The sequence below is a fragment of the Pyrus communis genome, chromosome 5 (assembly GCF_963583255.1).
Source record: "Pyrus communis chromosome 5, drPyrComm1.1, whole genome shotgun sequence".
NCBI lineage: Eukaryota > Viridiplantae > Streptophyta > Magnoliopsida > Rosales > Rosaceae > Pyrus > Pyrus communis.
The window spans coordinates 21,442,882-21,459,702 of NC_084807.1; the positions used below are offsets into that span (position 1 = coordinate 21,442,882).

Genomic DNA, 16,821 nt, shown 5'->3' on the forward strand with positions numbered 1-16,821 from the left:
AAATAGCAGCCACCGCCACTTCTTCTTTAAACTTCACCTACAAAAATTACCAACAAGTTAATCAAATTTACTTATGGCACCCATCACCAGCCTCGTCTGCTTCGTTCTCACTCACTTTGGTTTTCTCTGGACACCCACATTTTTTTTTTAAATTTCAGGTATGAAAACCCCATTGAGCTTGAGCGAGGTACATTCCAAAGTTACAGGTACGAAAATCCCTCGAGTCTCGAATCATTTTAACTTGTACAATTTTTGCAGGTGTAGATTAATTTGGGATTGATTCTCTAATAGGTCGTTTGATAACAATTTCATTTTTTTGGTTTTTTGGTATTCAGTTTTTAATTTTTTGGAAACTGAAAATTTATTTGGTAACTACTTTCAATTTTCATTTGAAACTAAAAAGTGAAAGCTCAGGGGCAAATTTATTTTCAGTTTTTAAAAAGGTGAAAACAAAAACTAAGAACTAAAAACAAAGCAGTTATTAAACGGCCTAAATGTTTAAACGAAATGTCCTAAACCAAGTAATTGGAGCAAATAGAGCTTTCCAAACCAGGTAATTGTAATAATTGAGCTTGTATCGGCAAAAAATTGGAGCAAATAGAGCTTTCCAAACCAGGTAATTGTCACGCTTCGTAGGCACCATACAACCGATATTCTAAACCGTAATCGAAGAAATCAAAGAATTAGGGTTCATCGGTGTGAAATTGGGGTTTAAAGGAGTAGAGTTGGGAACAACAACTTCTAGATTCGTAGGAAAAGAACTTGAGGATGCCCTAAATTGCAATGTGATACGAATCTCAGATAAAGATCGAAGATCGAAGTTGCAAGAATGAAGGATGCATAGGAAGCAGGATTGAAGTGTGGTTAGCAAAGAGGCGGTTGATACCATATAAGAAAGAAGCTTGTGTATTTCTTTATTAATGATAAGGAATTACGACTCAATATATATACACTTACCAAATAAAGCTTAGTAACTAAATAAACCTAATTAACTCACTAAACTAGGATTAGTTAGTTACAAATAGTTATAACAAACCTACAACTCCACAAGCTGACTAAGATAATAGCTAAGTATGAGTTGTCCCTGTACTAAATGTAACAAGTTTGAGTGAGTTTAGATGACCTTTATGCTTTAAGCATAAGCAATTAGAGCTAATTTCTACACTTTACCATCATCTATTTCTACACTTTATCTGATCCGACGGACCAAGTCATTCCACATCACTATCAATTCTACATCATCATCTTTCTCCAAAGTCTCATTCACTCAATGATCCAAAAGGGCGTATTTCAATTGTGTGGGGTTTGCAATTGCATTAAATAAGATACAACGTTGCAATGGAGCACGTTTCATATAGACACTTACTTTTAGTTCTAAGGGAAATTTTCATGTTCGATAAGAAATTATTGTGTGGTACTGGAATGCCGTTAAAAGATATAATCATTTCAATATTAACATGTAGATTGGTATTAAAACCGTTTGTAAAGCATAGATTCGTTGCCTATCCATATTATAACACGAAAATTAATTATTACTTAGTTGAATATAATTTTTTGTTTCTGTTTCGATTTCATCATAATCAAAATAGTTTTTTTAGTCATGGCATATTCTAAACTATTCTTCTTATTTATAAGGAAAGAAATTTGAACTCGAGTACAAAATTAATCAAATAACCGTATTTTCTCAAAAATTGTAAACTATAACTCAAGTTTTTAATCGATTTCGCTAATTTTTTGAAAATCCATATTTTCTTGGCATTTTCTCAGCATCGCATGCTTCATGAAATTCAAGTTGGACATCCCGCAAATGTTCTTGTTGTGGAAATCCGTTGTGGCTTTCGAAACTCTATTTTGGGTCTTACCAGTATTTTTCTTGAATTTTCTAATTTTCAACCAAAAATTGGGATTTTCACATAAATTGAGAGCTATAACTCTTAATTTTTAATCAGTTTTTGACATAAAAAAGTTCATGGTTGGATCTCCTCCCATATAACAGAAAAAGCTTGTCATAGTTGTTCGAATAGTTAATTAAAAGTTGTAATTTAGTAATGTAACCAAGCAGATGAAGGGATGTTGTAGACATGTGGGTTAAGCACAGCCTCGAGCCTTGTGCATCGTTCAAATTCTCGTCCTCGTATATTTAGTTAGATATTAAAATCTTCATTCATATAAGTTGAATATAAAGACATTATGCTGACTTTTTTTTTTTGGTCAAGTCTTACGCTAACTTTGGCTTACGAGCCAATTACTACGCGTCTCTTGTTGAAACGGACAGTTCCTTCCATTTCTTCCGTTGTTGAAGATCAAACAGTGCAGGAAGAGAGAGAGAGAGAGAGAGTGCCATGCATCTACTGCCGTCGGCGACGATCAGAGACTCCTTCAAGCTCGCCTACCTGAGAAAGCTCGAATGGAACCTCCAGAGGATGAAAAGCGAGAAGGAATCATAGAATAACAGATTAATTACATGTTTACGTCGAAAGATTCAATGACGTGTGCGCATGCTCGACTATGCTTGAACATGGGGCTAAGTGGTGATATATTTTTGGTGCAGTTGGAAAGCAATAAGAATGGCATCTTCCTTAGCCTAAACTTACATGAAATGGTAAGAGGATAATCTGCTTGCTTCTCTAAGTTTGCATGTCATGGAAATGCTGCTTTGTAAGTTGTGTGTTCTGTGAAGATAACATAGTACTATAGTCTGAGTTTTGACTACGAGCCAGTGATTAGATTAACCGATTTGATGCTGATTAAGGATGCTATTTCTATATTTAGGAAATTTGTTCTCATTTACCTAGCTGAGATGGTCTCTTCAGATTGGTGATGTCCATTTTTGTTGCGAGGAGTTGCCACAGTCGTTTGTCATACCATACGCTAATGAGATTCGGTTTGCCCATGCATGTTTCTTTATCTGACAACAAACACTCCTAAGTTATATGTTATTGTTTCTCTATATCGAGTAATCACTTGATCTAGAAAATTTGATCATCTGGTATGAGAGTTTTCTTCTTTCAACTTGCGAGGACAAAGAGGCTAGTCCTGTCTTTTGACGACAAGAATCTAGGATTGGAACGTCATAGACAATAATGTACAGTCTTTCTTAGGTTTGGTCTAATATGTAGAGTCTTCACTCGGGGTATTTGTCAACGAGAGAAGATGATACAAGGTAAATTTTAATTCTTGTTTCAATTATGGAGCAGGATATCTGTAATTCACATTACAATCTATAATGTTGATGATTGAATTACTAATTAAGTGTTGATTAACGGACTTCTATATTGTTTGAGCTAATACGACGCTACAATGTTGGATGCTAATACGTCGATCTCACATTACAATCTGTAATTCACATTCTATGTATAAAAGTATAGTTTCAAGTTTTTGACAAGCAAAATGTACACGAAATTGCTCTATGAAGCTCAGCCATCATACATAAGGTATTACCGCCCACACTGGATTCTAAATGGGCGATAAACACTAGAGTGGTAGTAGGGTTGGTTTGGCATATATATGGTTACACCTCCATTAGCAATGAAATGGGATCGAATCGAATCATTAAATTTATGCATGACCAATGTTAGCACAACTCACTTATCACATTAGCACAAATCTTTTGGTTTCACAATTCACACCTACCAACGTTTGTGATAGCATTACAGGTGAGTAGCACAACTCTTTAGTATGAGGGTGTCACGTACAATTGAAGCTAGCATAACACTTAGATTTCACTCCTATCAATTATGATAGCGTCACACACAACTATTACCAGCATAACTCTTTAAATTTCGCATCTACTAGCGACTTTGACGGTGACACAAGCAAAGGGCACTAACACAACTCAATTGTACATTGATAGTAACCAACAAACACCATTAGAGTCCAAATGCATTGCAATGCATCCCGTTCACCATTAATATTGTCAAACCCCACACCTCCCATCAAAACCCAACTCCAACCAAACACTGCCCAACCACCAAACCTAGCACCAACAATAAGTAACCCACCCCCAGCGCATTTTAGCAACCCCAAGGCCAAAATGGCGCACCCGATTGCGGAGGCGAACGAACAAAGCCCCTTCGGCGCGTTGACCCCAGAGGCATTCTATTCCCGCCATAACGTCTCTCACGCCTCCGAGTACTTCACAAACCCTAGAGGCCTCAAGCGCTTCACCCAGTGGTGGACCCCGCTCGCTCCGACCGAGATTGTAGGAACCCTCGCCATCGTCCACGGCTTCACCGGCGAGACCAGCTGGTTCGTCCAGCTCACCGCCGTCCACTTCGCCGAGTCTGGCTTCGTCGTCTGCGCCATTGATCATCAGGGTCACGGCTTCTCCGATGGCCTCGCCGCCCACATCCCCGACGTCAACCCCGTCGTCGACGACTGCATCTCCTTCTTCGACTCATTCCGAGCCAATCACGCGCCGAAGAATCGCCCCTCGTTCCTCTACGCCGAGTCCCTCGGTGGCGCCATCGCACTCCTCATGACTCTCCGGCAGGGAAGCGGCGCGTGGGATGGCCTCATCCTCAATGGCGCCATGTGCGGGATCAGCCCCAAGTTCAAGCCGCCGTGGCCACTCGAGCACCTGCTATTTCTCGTCGCCGCGGTGATACCGACGTGGCGAGTTGTCCCCACCCGCGGATCGATTACGGACGTGTCGTTCAAGGAGGAGTGGAAGCGGAAGCTGGCGCTGGCGAACCCGAGGAGGCCGGTGGCGAGGCCTCGCGCATCGACGGCTCTTGAGCTGCTGAGAGTGTGCAAGGAGCTGCAGGGGAGATTCGAGGAGGTGGAGGTGCCGGTGCTGATAGTTCACGGCGGCGACGACGTCCTTTGCGACCCGGCGTGCGTGGAAGAGTTGTACAGGCGCGCGTCGAGCAAGGACAAGACGATCAATATCCACAAGGGCTTGTGGCACCAGCTGATTGGCGAGTCCCAGGAGAATGTGGACTTGGTGTTCGGAGAAATGGTGGAGTGGCTTCGCACTCGAGCTGAACGCGCCGCCGTCTCGAATGGTGGCAGAGATGGTGCTTAGTCTAGAACTCTAGGGCTTTGTCCTGAGTTTAGTGGGGTTTTGTTGATAATCACCGTGTTAGGTTAAACTTGGACTCAGGAAGAAGAAGCAGAAGCTGCCAATGGAAGCATGCCATGTCACTTATAATTTAAATAAAATACATTAATTAATTAAAAGAGAAATGGAAGGGAAACCAAAACTGTAGACTAAATTTAATAAACTAAATGACATGAAAATTGATGATTGGATTATTAATTAAGTATTTATTAACGTGCTTATTTCTAATTGGTGGCACGTTATTTTTTTTACAAATTTAGTCTATCTAACATTACTCTAATTAAAATTTAATAGGGTATGCCCAAATTCCCAAACCAAGTATGTGCTTGTTAATCTTTTGTAACAAAAAAATAAAAATAAAAATATTCCAACCTTAGGTATCCAAATACGAGCTTGTAAATACGTGGAGTGATCTAGTGGTAAAAGAAGAATTTATGGTCTATATTTCATATGACACGTTTTGGGTTCAATTTCTGGTGTTGATGGGTTCGATTCCTACTGGTGAATCAGTGTTAGTGGGTTCGATTCTTTTTGGTGAATCACACAATAGTGACGATTAGAGGCTAAAGTGCCGTGAGTCTTTTCGACTCCAAAAAGGTGGACTGTCTTGGCGAAGCCTTGGAGAAGAAAAATACGGGCTTGTAATGCGGGCATGTTACATGCATGTATCCCTGCATCCGAGGTATTACGAGAATATAATTGAATTGAATTAATGAGAGATGATACCTTGGAATAGGTCATACAAACCCACGTTTCTTGGGCAAATATGAGAAATTCCAGATCCTTTTTATTTTACTGTTAACAATTTACCACATTCTTTGTGTTCTACCATAGACGATGAGTTTTCCTTTTAATTGTTTAATTTTCTTTTGTTGATTTTTAGTGTAACAACAATCAAGAAGAATGGATTCGACCATGATGTGGATTGTGCACCAAGCAATGAACAATGCGCACGAAAAAATGCAGTCGAAAGAAGGTGTTCTTGAGCGCTTGAATGGGATATCGAGATTTTATGAATTGGCTGCAATGCAGCTGGAAGGATGCCTGAAGTTTGTTCGACAAGAAACGGACAGCTACACTCTCGAGAGCAGCTATGAGCAGCTGTTGGAAGACTTGTCTGAAATTCGAACGCGCCTTCAAAGGCGTCTCAAGGAGTCTGAGATGGCAATCAAAGCTAAGGATTTGGAGTTGGCTTCGCTGCTGCGTTCCAGTAGCACCAATATCAAGATCGAAAGAAGAACAAGAAGTGAGCCGATTGAGGAGTACATTCTTAATAACAGATTAAGTCGGGATGATGACGAAGATGATGGTGATGATAGAGATAACGAATTTTTCAGTGAGTTGAAGAATTCAGTGGATCAACAGGTTTTGAATATCAGGCAGAAGCTCGAGCCGGATTACAAGGACAAGGAAGGAAATCCGGAAGTAGTAGAAGGTGTGAACAACAAGAGGATTGAGCAGATGGGTTCGGACATGTGGATCTTGAAGAAGACTTTGGATCTTGCTTTCGGGAAAATGCAGAATGCCATTTTCAAGTTTGATGTTGGGCCAATGGAGCAGCAATGGAGATGCACTGTTGAGAAAGATACAATGTCAATTTTGCTCAAAGGATGTATGACGGATTTTCAGGAAAAGGAGAATCAGGTTTCTCTAGGCTTGAAGGAGTATTGGTCTGATTTGATGAACGAGGTTGCAAACTTGCGCTGCGACTTAGAGTCATTCGTAGGTCAGAATGAGGTTGAAGCAAAATGTGTTGATTGGATGAGTATTGGAGGGAAAAAGCATTCACCAGAAGATTTTAGTCATGGAAAGCCGGAAAAGCAGTGGTCTTTAAAAAAGCAGCGGTCTTTAAAGGCTGAAGATTTAATGCAGGGACTCCATGAAGAGAAAACGGAAGAGGAGGGAGGGCACTATGTTTCAAAGATGATAAAGAATCACGAGTCCATCATCCGGATGAAGAGTGCAGAGGCAGAAGAGCTGAATTTGCTGAAGCGAGAGATTCTTCAACAAAAATTGAATTTGTCCAGCAGGAGAGAAGAGATGGGGATGCAAGAAAATAGCTTGAAAAGAAAGGTCCAAGAAATTATTTTGAGACTGGACAAATTGAGAGATTGGGATGCTAAACTGGGTGAAACTTTCAATAACTGCAAGTTCGATCACGAGGAAGAAACAGTCACGGAGCACAGGTTCCCGAAATCTGATGCAAGTCGCGAAGAGAACTTGGAACTTGATACATTGGAAGATGTATGGGAGAAGATGGAAAAATTACCTTATGCAGTAAATGAAATACAAAATGAGGGGACGAGAGCGAAGCAAGAACAAGAAGAAGAAGATTTGAGAGCCGTGATAATGGACAAGACCTATGTTACTCTTCTTGAAGGTATGCTAGAAGAAAATTGCACCGAGTTACATGATTATGAGTTAGAGAACACGATTTCGAATGACATGTGCAAGGTTCTTCTTGCGGAAATGGTTTATCAATGGAAGGAAAACAGTGACGGTAACAACATTGAATCTCGATATAGAGAAGAGATATATTGCACCGTCATTCATGAGGCAATCAAGGATTATGGCTCAAACGGTAAGATTGGATTAGTTAAGTGTCAGGATTTGAGGGCTGAAAATAGTACTTTCCTAGAAGGCACAATAAGAGAGGATGTATGCTGGACCCTTTTGCAGGAAATGTTCAAGGAGTGGAATGAATGCATAGATGGTCATGAAACCGAAAGCGTTTTCAGACAAGAGATAGACTGGCTTACTATTTCTGAGACCGTGAAAGATGTAGTTAAAACTGCCAGTGATCAATTGGATCAGTGTCGAGATACTGTAACCACGAAGTTTCTTCAGAGTGCAGAAAGTTTTATCAGGGAGGATGTCCATACGGTTTTCATCAGAGAAACTATGAAGCAATGGAAGATGGATATAAATGCTTTGAAGATGGAGAGTCTCGTTAGGGAGGAAATATATCAATTTGTCACTGTGGAGGCATTTAAAGATGCATGTGTCCTCTTCAGTGAAGCTGAGTCTGGGAATCAAGAAAAAATCTCTAATGGCATGCTCTCTGCTAACCGGCTACGGAAAGGTACAAATGTCAATGCAGAGGAGAATTTGAATGAAAAGATAGATGTGGAGGACAATCTGGTGCTGAGTGCTAGTTCCGAAGAGTTAATAACGAAAGGGCATACTTTCGGCTTAGTGAGCAGCAAACTAGCTAGTAAGGCTCGAGGAAGTCAGTTGGGGTCTAGTTTAGGCACCTCAGTTGACGGTTCAGAAAAGATATATAATCGAGTGAGTCCTGCAGTAGTTTCTGCAGATTACCGAGAGCCTTCTCATTGCCAATCGGAAGCAAATGAAGAGATTCGATTAAACACATCTGGTTCTATGTCTGCACCTGCCCTCAGATTTTCACTAGCGTTGGCAGATTTTGAGCACAGGACAAACGAAAAGTTAGAAATGAACTGTTTGAGGTATTGTTCTGTGTACAAGTCATTCCTCAGTAAAGCTTTCATTGTACTTCTAGTGTTCTTCTGGTAGACTAAGCAGATTGCAATCCTACTCCTTTACAGATTGGACAAGATGAAGGATCGTTTAGATACACTTGTCAAGCTTGTTTCCTCCTTGAGAAAAAAGGAATCAGTTTATCAGGACGCTTTTACTCGGAGATGTCATGATCTCTGGAAGGCTGAAACTGAGGTTCTCAGCTGCAGTAAATTAATATTTTTGGTTTTGATTTGATTGCGAATAAATCATTTTAAGTTTAATATTGGTTGGAAATTTTGATGTGTGTCATATATAGGTTGATCTTCTTGGTGATCAAGTGGATGTTCTTGTAGGCCTTCTTGAGAAAACATACACAACACTGCATCATCATTCACCAGTCCTGCAGCAGTATTTTGAGGTAATCCATGTTTTCTTTTCACCATTTCTTGGGCCGAAAGGTTCTGCGTTTACTGATGCTTAATTAATCCTGTCTATAATGCATAAACTTCTGTTTTACTCTGGAAATGTGAATAGTTTATCTTGGTTTATTCTCACTTGAATTTCCTGCAGGTCTCGGACATCTTAAGATTGATCAAGAAGGAACTAAAGAGAGTTGTCAACGCATCAAAAAATGACATGTCCATGTCCATGGAAAATAAAGACAATACAAACAGAAACACTATGCTGCCGGAAAATACAGTAAGAAACCAACAAGGAAACAAAATACAACATTTCTGAATAGGCCGGCGAACTATACTATGTTATGTTATGAGAAGACCAAACAGCAAGACAAAACCAAGCTGGCATTAGCTCTCATCCTTCGTTTTACTATGAGAAGACCAAACAGCAAGACAAAACCAAGCTGGCATTAGCTCTCATCCTTCGTTTTACCTTGATACTTTAGTAACAGATTTTTTCGCCGTCTACTTCTTGTCCTTTTCTGGTTTGGTGAAGGATAATCAGCTCTAGTTTGTACATATATGAACCTGCATTTCAAGTTCTCGATTGTTTTCTATACATCACTCGAAACCAAAAGCTCTCCCATGGCCAAGCTGCTACATTTATGCTCCTATTGTGTCCTAGTTTTGGTTCTCTACGTTAACTTTGTGACTTCCTTCAACCAATTTGGAGTGGGCGCACCAGGGCCTGCGCCCAGTGGGGGGCCAACGACATCACCATCGCCATCACCATCACCATCACCATCACCGCCATCACCAACATCAGAATCTGGACCACCTCCACCACCTACAAATAGCGAAGGGTCTTCACGAGGACTGAGTGGTGGACAGAAGGCAGGGGTAGTGTTTGGAGTGTTGATTGGGGTAGGACTGATCTGGTTTGGTGGCTACGTGTACAAGATACGTCGAGCTAACATTAGACGAGGGCGCTATGGAGTTGCAGCCAGGAGAAGCTATCTTTGATTTTTAGTTATTTTTACACGTCTTGTTAATTAGAGTGAGAGAGGAGAGAGTAGAAGAGACCAACATCAACGAATACTTGTTAATCCAATTTTTTATTTGATTGTTCTTCCTTAATATTGAAAAACTTGCATTTCCAATAAAATTTGAAAATGTCGTACGACTTCTTCATATCATAATCTTTTTTTTGTTTTCTTGAAAGTTTATTTGTAATTATGTGAGAAAATTGGACTAATGTAGCATGAAATATGGACGTGTTGCAATTTGTTATTTACAAACCGAGAAAAGTTTGAGCAAATAACGTTTTTGCTGCAATGGCTGAAAGTAATAATTTCGTCTATGTTTTCTTCCAAAAGTTGTGTGTGATTTCCACATTACTTCCACCTTTTTCAACAGTGTTTTGGTGTTTTGAAATATCAACACAACTTTGTTAGAAGGGTACTTTCTGTCTGTAAATGGATGTAGTTAATAGTAGGTGACACATTACAACAACATTTTAATTAAGGTGACGTATTGATTCAATTTTTTTTTTTTTCCTAAATAAGTGAGAAACGACAAGTTATGATTTGTTACACCCCCTATCAAAGGTACTTGTGTTACTAACTTGAGAGCTAGCGTACTTAATATGACCTCAACATATAATGAATCGACGCCTAAATCCAAGTGGTACTTGCAAAACGTTGCCTAATTCTTTTTTTTTTTTTTTTTGTTTTAAATACAACTAAGTTTCCGAGATTTTATGTTATTTTTACTATTTTAAAGGAAATTACCACTTAGTACTATGGTCTAGTGGTATTCCTCTTCACTTATAAGTAATTAAGAAGTTTTAGGTTCAATTCTTGCCAATGACGAATTTGAAACACATTATTGCTAGCACATTATGAAGCTAAGCCTATCCCCTTTCTTTTAGTGTAGATAATATCTTTTGTTTAAAAATAAAAAAATAAAAATTCTGAATTAAACGGCGGTGTTCTTTTTGTTTGTTGCAAAAGAGTTACCAAGTTCCAGCGTAAAAGTGCTGCCGAATCTTCGAACACTTACCAATCTGTGGTTACTCAGGTATGATCTAATTTTCATGGACCAAGATTTGATGATGAAATTGCTCGATCGGATCTAATGTTTCATGAATATGTACATGTAGCCATCACATTCTATCTTGTTTCTTTTAAACCAATTAACATTTATCACAGTTTGCACAATTGTCACAAAATTGTGCATAGTTTTAATTGGTTTGATATAGTAGGAGAGAGTCAGGAAATTAAAGCCTTGTTTAATAATTTAAATGATCTTTGGTGTCTCCCTCCCTATCGTCAATTGGTTTTGAGTGGAACCTCAACTTTTTTTTTTTTTTTTTTTTTCGGTTAAATGATTAAGGTATTAGCTTTCTTCTACTAAACCACAAAGATCATGTTTTTCTTCATCAAGAAATGATTAGTTCTCAGAATCTTTTTAGGGCAGGACTCCTCCAAGTTGGTCTAATTCACCAACACATTATGTTACTGCAAGAAGCATTTCGTTTTTGTAAGTACTAAGTTTATCTTCATCTGTAATTCCATGGCATTACATTAGTGCTATCATAATGGAAGGCGACATGGCACGAAACGGAGTCCAACAGCTACTTACTGCGGAACAAGAAGCTCAGCGTATTGTAAACGCTTCCAGAAATGGTAACTGCGATTTTCGCTTTCTATCTATTCCAAAGCTGTTGTTCTAAAGTTGTAAACTCACTTGTTCCTTTCTCCAGCTTAAATGGCTAGGTTAAAGCAGGTCAAGGAAGAAGCTGAGAAGGAGAATGATCAATTTCGCGCTCAAATGGAAATCGACTTTCAGAGAAAACTTGCCGAGGTAAAAACACATAAATAAGGAACAATATAGATTTGTTAATAACTTAATACCACGAGTCACCAGAAACTACCACTTTCGTTTACTCTGAGCTGTCTATGGAAATCGATTCAAATTCTGAATTTTAGGAAGATAGATGGAATGCTGGTTTGTTAAGTATGAAAGGATGGAATTAGTTTTGGAGTTTGGAGTTTGAACTTTGAAGTCTGTCTTTTGGTCATTACGAGTGCCACAATTTATACGCGTTTCACAAGGTAATCGGAATTTTTGTGCATCATCATACAGGGAAGTGGAAACTTGGGTGCTAATGTGAAGCGGCTTGAACAACAAACGGAGGCAAAGATTCATCAGTTGAAAACTGAGACTGCAAGATCGCATGACATTGTGCATATGCTTATGAACTACGCGATGAATGTGAACAACTTACAACTATAATCATGCAAAAGCTTGACGGCCACCTTTAAATACTACTCTATTGCCTTCTTATGTTTCTTTCCCTGTTTTCCCAATCGGAAGAGACTTTCTGCTTGGTAACAGTTATGCTTGTGTTCTCTCGTCTTCAGATTTATTTGCAACTTGTATTTGTTGAATAGTTTCCTTATAGAATAAAAAGATCCATTCGCAATCATTTTATCGATGCTCAAATGGGTGAGAAATGAGAACAAGGTGTTCTAATACTGATTGCTGCAAAGCTATCTGTAACACTAAATTAGCTAAAGCAGAAAATCCATAAGGCCTCGTTGATCTAAAGAGTCATGTTGTTTAGTTTAATTTCTGAGTCTGGTACCTCGTTTTTGTCCCTGCTAGGAATGAAATGCGAGGATATCCTGCACGATTTGCTCTCCCACTATTGCACAAGCAAAGAGTCCTGCCCCAACTAGTACAGGCCTTGCTCTTGATAAAGTTTTTTGCTCCTCATTTTCACATTCTTTGTTGTGCATCGCCCACGCCATTGCCGGCGGTAGAACTCCATATAGCATTGTCATACCATACCCTCCCTGCAAAAAGAGTCAGTCAAAAGTCCTTAAGTTTTGCTTGTTTTCCTATATTTTTAATGTTAATATCTTTGTAGTTGATACAGTTATTCGGCTCTTTCTTTATACTTACAGCAATGTCTGTGGCAGTAGAGAATGCATCTGGAATACTAGTCGACACAATAAGAGATGGACCAACAACCATTGCCACTGCTGCAAGGCTAATTTGATTTCTTCCCCACCATTTTCTCAGCTCGAATGTGATGTCCGGTTTCTGCTCTTGTTAAGCAGTATGTTAGTGCTCTACATGCTTTGATCTGTGAATTAGAGAATTATTTGCAACATATTATTAGGGAGAGCAACTTCAAAGCTACCTCGAGTGTTTGCGTGGGAGAAGATATCGACGAGAGGTTGTTAAGTTGTTCTTTGAAAAACTCAGAGAAGCCAAGAAGAGTACCAATTAATGATGTTCCAATTGCAAGGAGTGAGAAAGCTTCTACCATATATGAAACCCCACTCCATTTCACCCTACACCAAGTTAAAAAATATGGGATTATCAAACTATGTCAACTTAATGCAATTAACATAGTGTAAGAGATTGGATTTACCTCATAAGCAACTCAACAGGGTCAACAACTTGATCGGCCTGCGCAGAGAGGCCAAGTGCAATTGCATCCCAAACGAGCAATGCTAGCAATGGAACAAGACTACCAAGAAATACCGAAATCCTTAGGCGTGCGAGATCACTTCCCAAATAAGCACAAAGAACTGCAAACAGACTCAAATATTATATAACACAGTGTCAACTTTTCACAACAAGAACAAGTTCAATTCATCAGAGGATGGACGCTTTACCGGGTGCTAGGTCATGATACACCAGAGCAAAGATAATCACAGGTACCGTAGCGGGGACCTTCCCCCAATCTCCACTTCCCTCTACTCCTGACCACCCTCCAAACACAACTGCTAGCACCTCTTTTGCTAGTAATAAACCTGGAAATCATTTGTGAACAAATGTGACATCTGAATATCAAAAATGTTCTCCAGAAAGACAACAAAATCTAGAAATTAGTTTAGATGGCACCACCTATCATGGAAGCAGTAAGGAGTTGGTTAACTTGATCAGTGGCTCGAGTCCCACCTATGGCGATGAGCAGGGTAAAAAACATGGTAAAAAAGAAGCCGGAAACTGGAGCCGGAAGATTGATCAAATGGAAGAGAATATCTCCAGACTTGGAACTATAAGCAATGACTGAAGTGTAGCCTAAGAAAATATAAATCAGAGTGACTAGAGTTCCACCAAAGTCTCCTAGAGTCTCTTGGGCCATAGTCCTAATAGAAATCACCTCCAGTTCATTTTCAGCATTGTCTTCGATTCGCTTCTTCCTCCTCATACTTACATTGATCTCGACAAGCAAAATCGCCTCGATCAGGAGAAACCCCCAACATACCACCATGGATATTGAACTTGGAAGCAATCCCTACCATATTTGTAAAAATCGAGTTGTAATTACAAATCACCAAACAACCAAAAAGGGTTTGCATCTTGCAAGGAGCTAATCTCGCCTAATCCTCTATGTCAAGAAAAAAAAAAAAAGGATTGCTCTAAATTTGGTCAGAAACAGTTAAAAGAGTTTAAGAATTAAAACCAGATAGAGGGAGTTTAAGAATTACTGCTGGAGAAGCTTTCTCCGGGAGTGCAAGGATCCCCGAGCCTATACTAGTACCGATGATCAAAGCAACTGCGCCAGCGATGGTTCCTTTCTTCTTGGGCTCCTTGGTAGGGTTTAGTGCCAACTGTGTAGGACCTGTCTGTGCATTCTTTGCAGAAGCCTTCGGAGTAAATGATGAGTGCTTTTTCTGCTGCTGCTGGAGCAGCAGCTGGTGGCAGGAACAAGCATTGTAGCTGGAGCTGCTACTTCTGAGAGGAACAGTGCTACATATATGTATTTATATCAAATTAAGCATTTGAAGCGAAGAGAAAGCAGAAAATTAATTCAGATGCATAATTTCATACGTGTTGAGTTTTATGCAAATACTTGGGCTGTTTTGGTGAACTCTTCTTTTGTGATGGAAGGTGGTAGTTGATGTCGATGAAAACAAGAGTTTTGATTCCATATGTGTGTGTTGTTAGGGATGATAGATGGACTGTAGATTTGAGGTTTAAGCGATTTCCCAGTAATCTTGGAGGCGGACCCTAGTAGAAAAACGATTGGTGTCACTCTATATGTCATAAGGAAAGACAAAGGGAGGGGTCCAGGTAAAGATATTTTGCTCTAGATTCTACAAGGGTCACAAATATATCATGTGTGGGTGCTGCTATTGGCATTTCAATACTGTTATTCTCGTACGAATTTGTCGTTTTTTAGAACGTTGGAATCAATTATGACATTTTTGAAGTGTCAATGCCAGTTTTCTAAACTTTTCAAAAAACTCGATGCTTACAAGCTTCATTTTGAAGGAGATTCTATCGACATTAAAAAATCATCTTGTACTCCTCCCTAGTCAGCAAATAAACAGAGCGGATGATGAAATTTTTTCTTGTGATAAAACCAATTCCTTTATCTTAATACCTCCATCAACATAGTAGTAACATACTAAATATCATACATGCCCACGGATACAACCCTAATATTGGTTAGCATTCAGCAGTAGTATGCTAACAGAATCACAATCCAAGTGATGTATGGATTTGAATGATTGCTAAACCATGGCAGAAGGGGACAAGAATATCTGCATATACAGAGGACGAATTCTGGAACAAAGTGATGGAAAAAAACACTACAAAATCTCATACAAATATTAGGAGGCTACTAATGGCAATTTTGTGCAGATTTTGTTCTTGGTCTAAACTTCAGTGTCCCTAGTTATCTTAGTGTATTTGACGTTTGGCAAAACTTTGACAAACAATAGGCGTAAGGTCAGGCTTCATTGTATCTGCACGGTTTATCTGCATATCTCGTTTTGCACTCTAGATGTGTGGGGGAATGAAGTTTGAAAGATAACGTATTTATATGTGTCTTGAAGCAATCTTTCATCCTCTACATAATCATACCCACATGTTTCAGAAAGTTTTTTCCAACAATGTTTTCGGTTACTAAAAACCACAATCAGCTGTTAAATTATAGTTAACTAGCTACATATATGGGGTAACTTCATCGTTTTTAAGTTTCACAATCTCGTCCAGAGAAGGTGCCAACCAAAGCAACGAGTCCCGTACTTCGTCAAATATATGTCACTTCTGTTTGAAGAGGACTTGTCCCCAATACCGAGCAATGATCGGATGCATCTCTTAGTTGTGTTGGATACATCTCTCACTTGTTTAAAAAGTAATGTGTAATTAGCATGAGCTTTAGGTTCATGCTAATTACAAAAAATTACATTGGGCCTATTAGACATGTATAGCCCAACTCATCTAGAAAGCTTTAGGTTCATAGTATTGGGATAAATAATTTCTTCTAATCTTTTAGTTTTGGATCGTCCTTTTATCCTGGTGTGACAATTGCATTTAATAATTTTGTAAAAACATCACCCCATGTGTATTTGAAATGGGTATTGATATTATTTTGACTCTGACTTTATACGCGTTTATGTTATACGGAACTAAAATTTGGAGTTCACAATTTAATTTCATAATTCAATATCTGAAAATAGATTGACTAATGAATGTAGTTTCCACACCTTCTTTTTCTCCCATGTTTTTTTAACTTGCTCGACTCATTACTTTTTATTTCTAGTCAAGTGAAGTTTCGTAGCATGACATGTCCAATAAACTAGGACAATGGCCCAAAACGGAAAACAAAACCCAAATCACATGGATCCCTATCTGCTTAGAAGCAATGGGGTCGTCCTAACTGTTGTCTAGCTACAAGTACTCCGTGAAACTTATGGGGGCAAAATATTATTTAAATGTATCACATTGCATGGCTTGTAGGGGAATGTTAAGAGCACTCTTTTAAAAGTATAGATTTTCAGTCATCTCATAGTTTTACGTTAATTTTCGTGTTAACATCATCAAACATTGTGCAAATAATATGAAGCAGGA

General features: G+C 39.1%; 3 protein-coding genes and 1 pseudogene across 4 annotated transcripts; 3 read left to right on the forward strand and 1 right to left on the reverse strand.

The window, feature by feature from the left end:
* The first annotated feature begins 3,709 nt into the window (after positions 1-3,709).
* Positions 3,710-5,283, forward strand: LOC137735070 (caffeoylshikimate esterase-like). The gene has a single exon (XM_068474439.1). The coding sequence runs from the start codon at positions 3,881-3,883 to the stop codon at positions 5,024-5,026; it is 1,146 nt and encodes a 381-aa protein (XP_068330540.1). The 5' UTR covers positions 3,710-3,880; the 3' UTR covers positions 5,027-5,283.
* Positions 5,284-5,426: 143 nt separating this feature from the next.
* On the forward strand, positions 5,427-10,131 carry LOC137735069 (uncharacterized). The gene is made up of 5 exons (XM_068474438.1): positions 5,427-5,744; positions 5,946-8,529; positions 8,629-8,755; positions 8,859-8,960; positions 9,113-10,131. Exons 2-5 carry the CDS (start codon positions 5,966-5,968, stop codon positions 9,278-9,280), a joined length of 2,961 nt encoding a protein of 986 aa, XP_068330539.1. The 5' UTR covers positions 5,427-5,744; positions 5,946-5,965; the 3' UTR covers positions 9,281-10,131.
* A 1,408-nt stretch (positions 10,132-11,539) lies between these two features.
* Positions 11,540-12,237, forward strand: LOC137735026 (V-type proton ATPase subunit G1-like; annotated as a pseudogene).
* A 33-nt stretch (positions 12,238-12,270) lies between these two features.
* On the reverse strand, positions 12,271-14,983 carry LOC137735025 (uncharacterized). 2 transcript variants are annotated; one of them, XM_068474383.1, is made up of 8 exons: positions 14,794-14,983; positions 14,451-14,697; positions 13,864-14,257; positions 13,632-13,769; positions 13,385-13,544; positions 13,151-13,304; positions 12,910-13,050; positions 12,271-12,800 (listed from the first exon to the last, which is right to left on the reverse strand). In XM_068474383.1, the coding sequence occupies exons 1-8, from the start codon at positions 14,892-14,894 to the stop codon at positions 12,606-12,608; spliced, it is 1,530 nt and encodes a 509-aa protein (XP_068330484.1). In that variant the 5' UTR covers positions 14,895-14,983; the 3' UTR covers positions 12,271-12,605. The 2 variants fall into 2 exon arrangements, with proteins under 2 accessions (XP_068330484.1, XP_068330483.1); XM_068474382.1 differs by having other exon boundaries at positions 14,451-14,712.
* Positions 14,984-16,821: the final 1,838 nt, after the last annotated feature.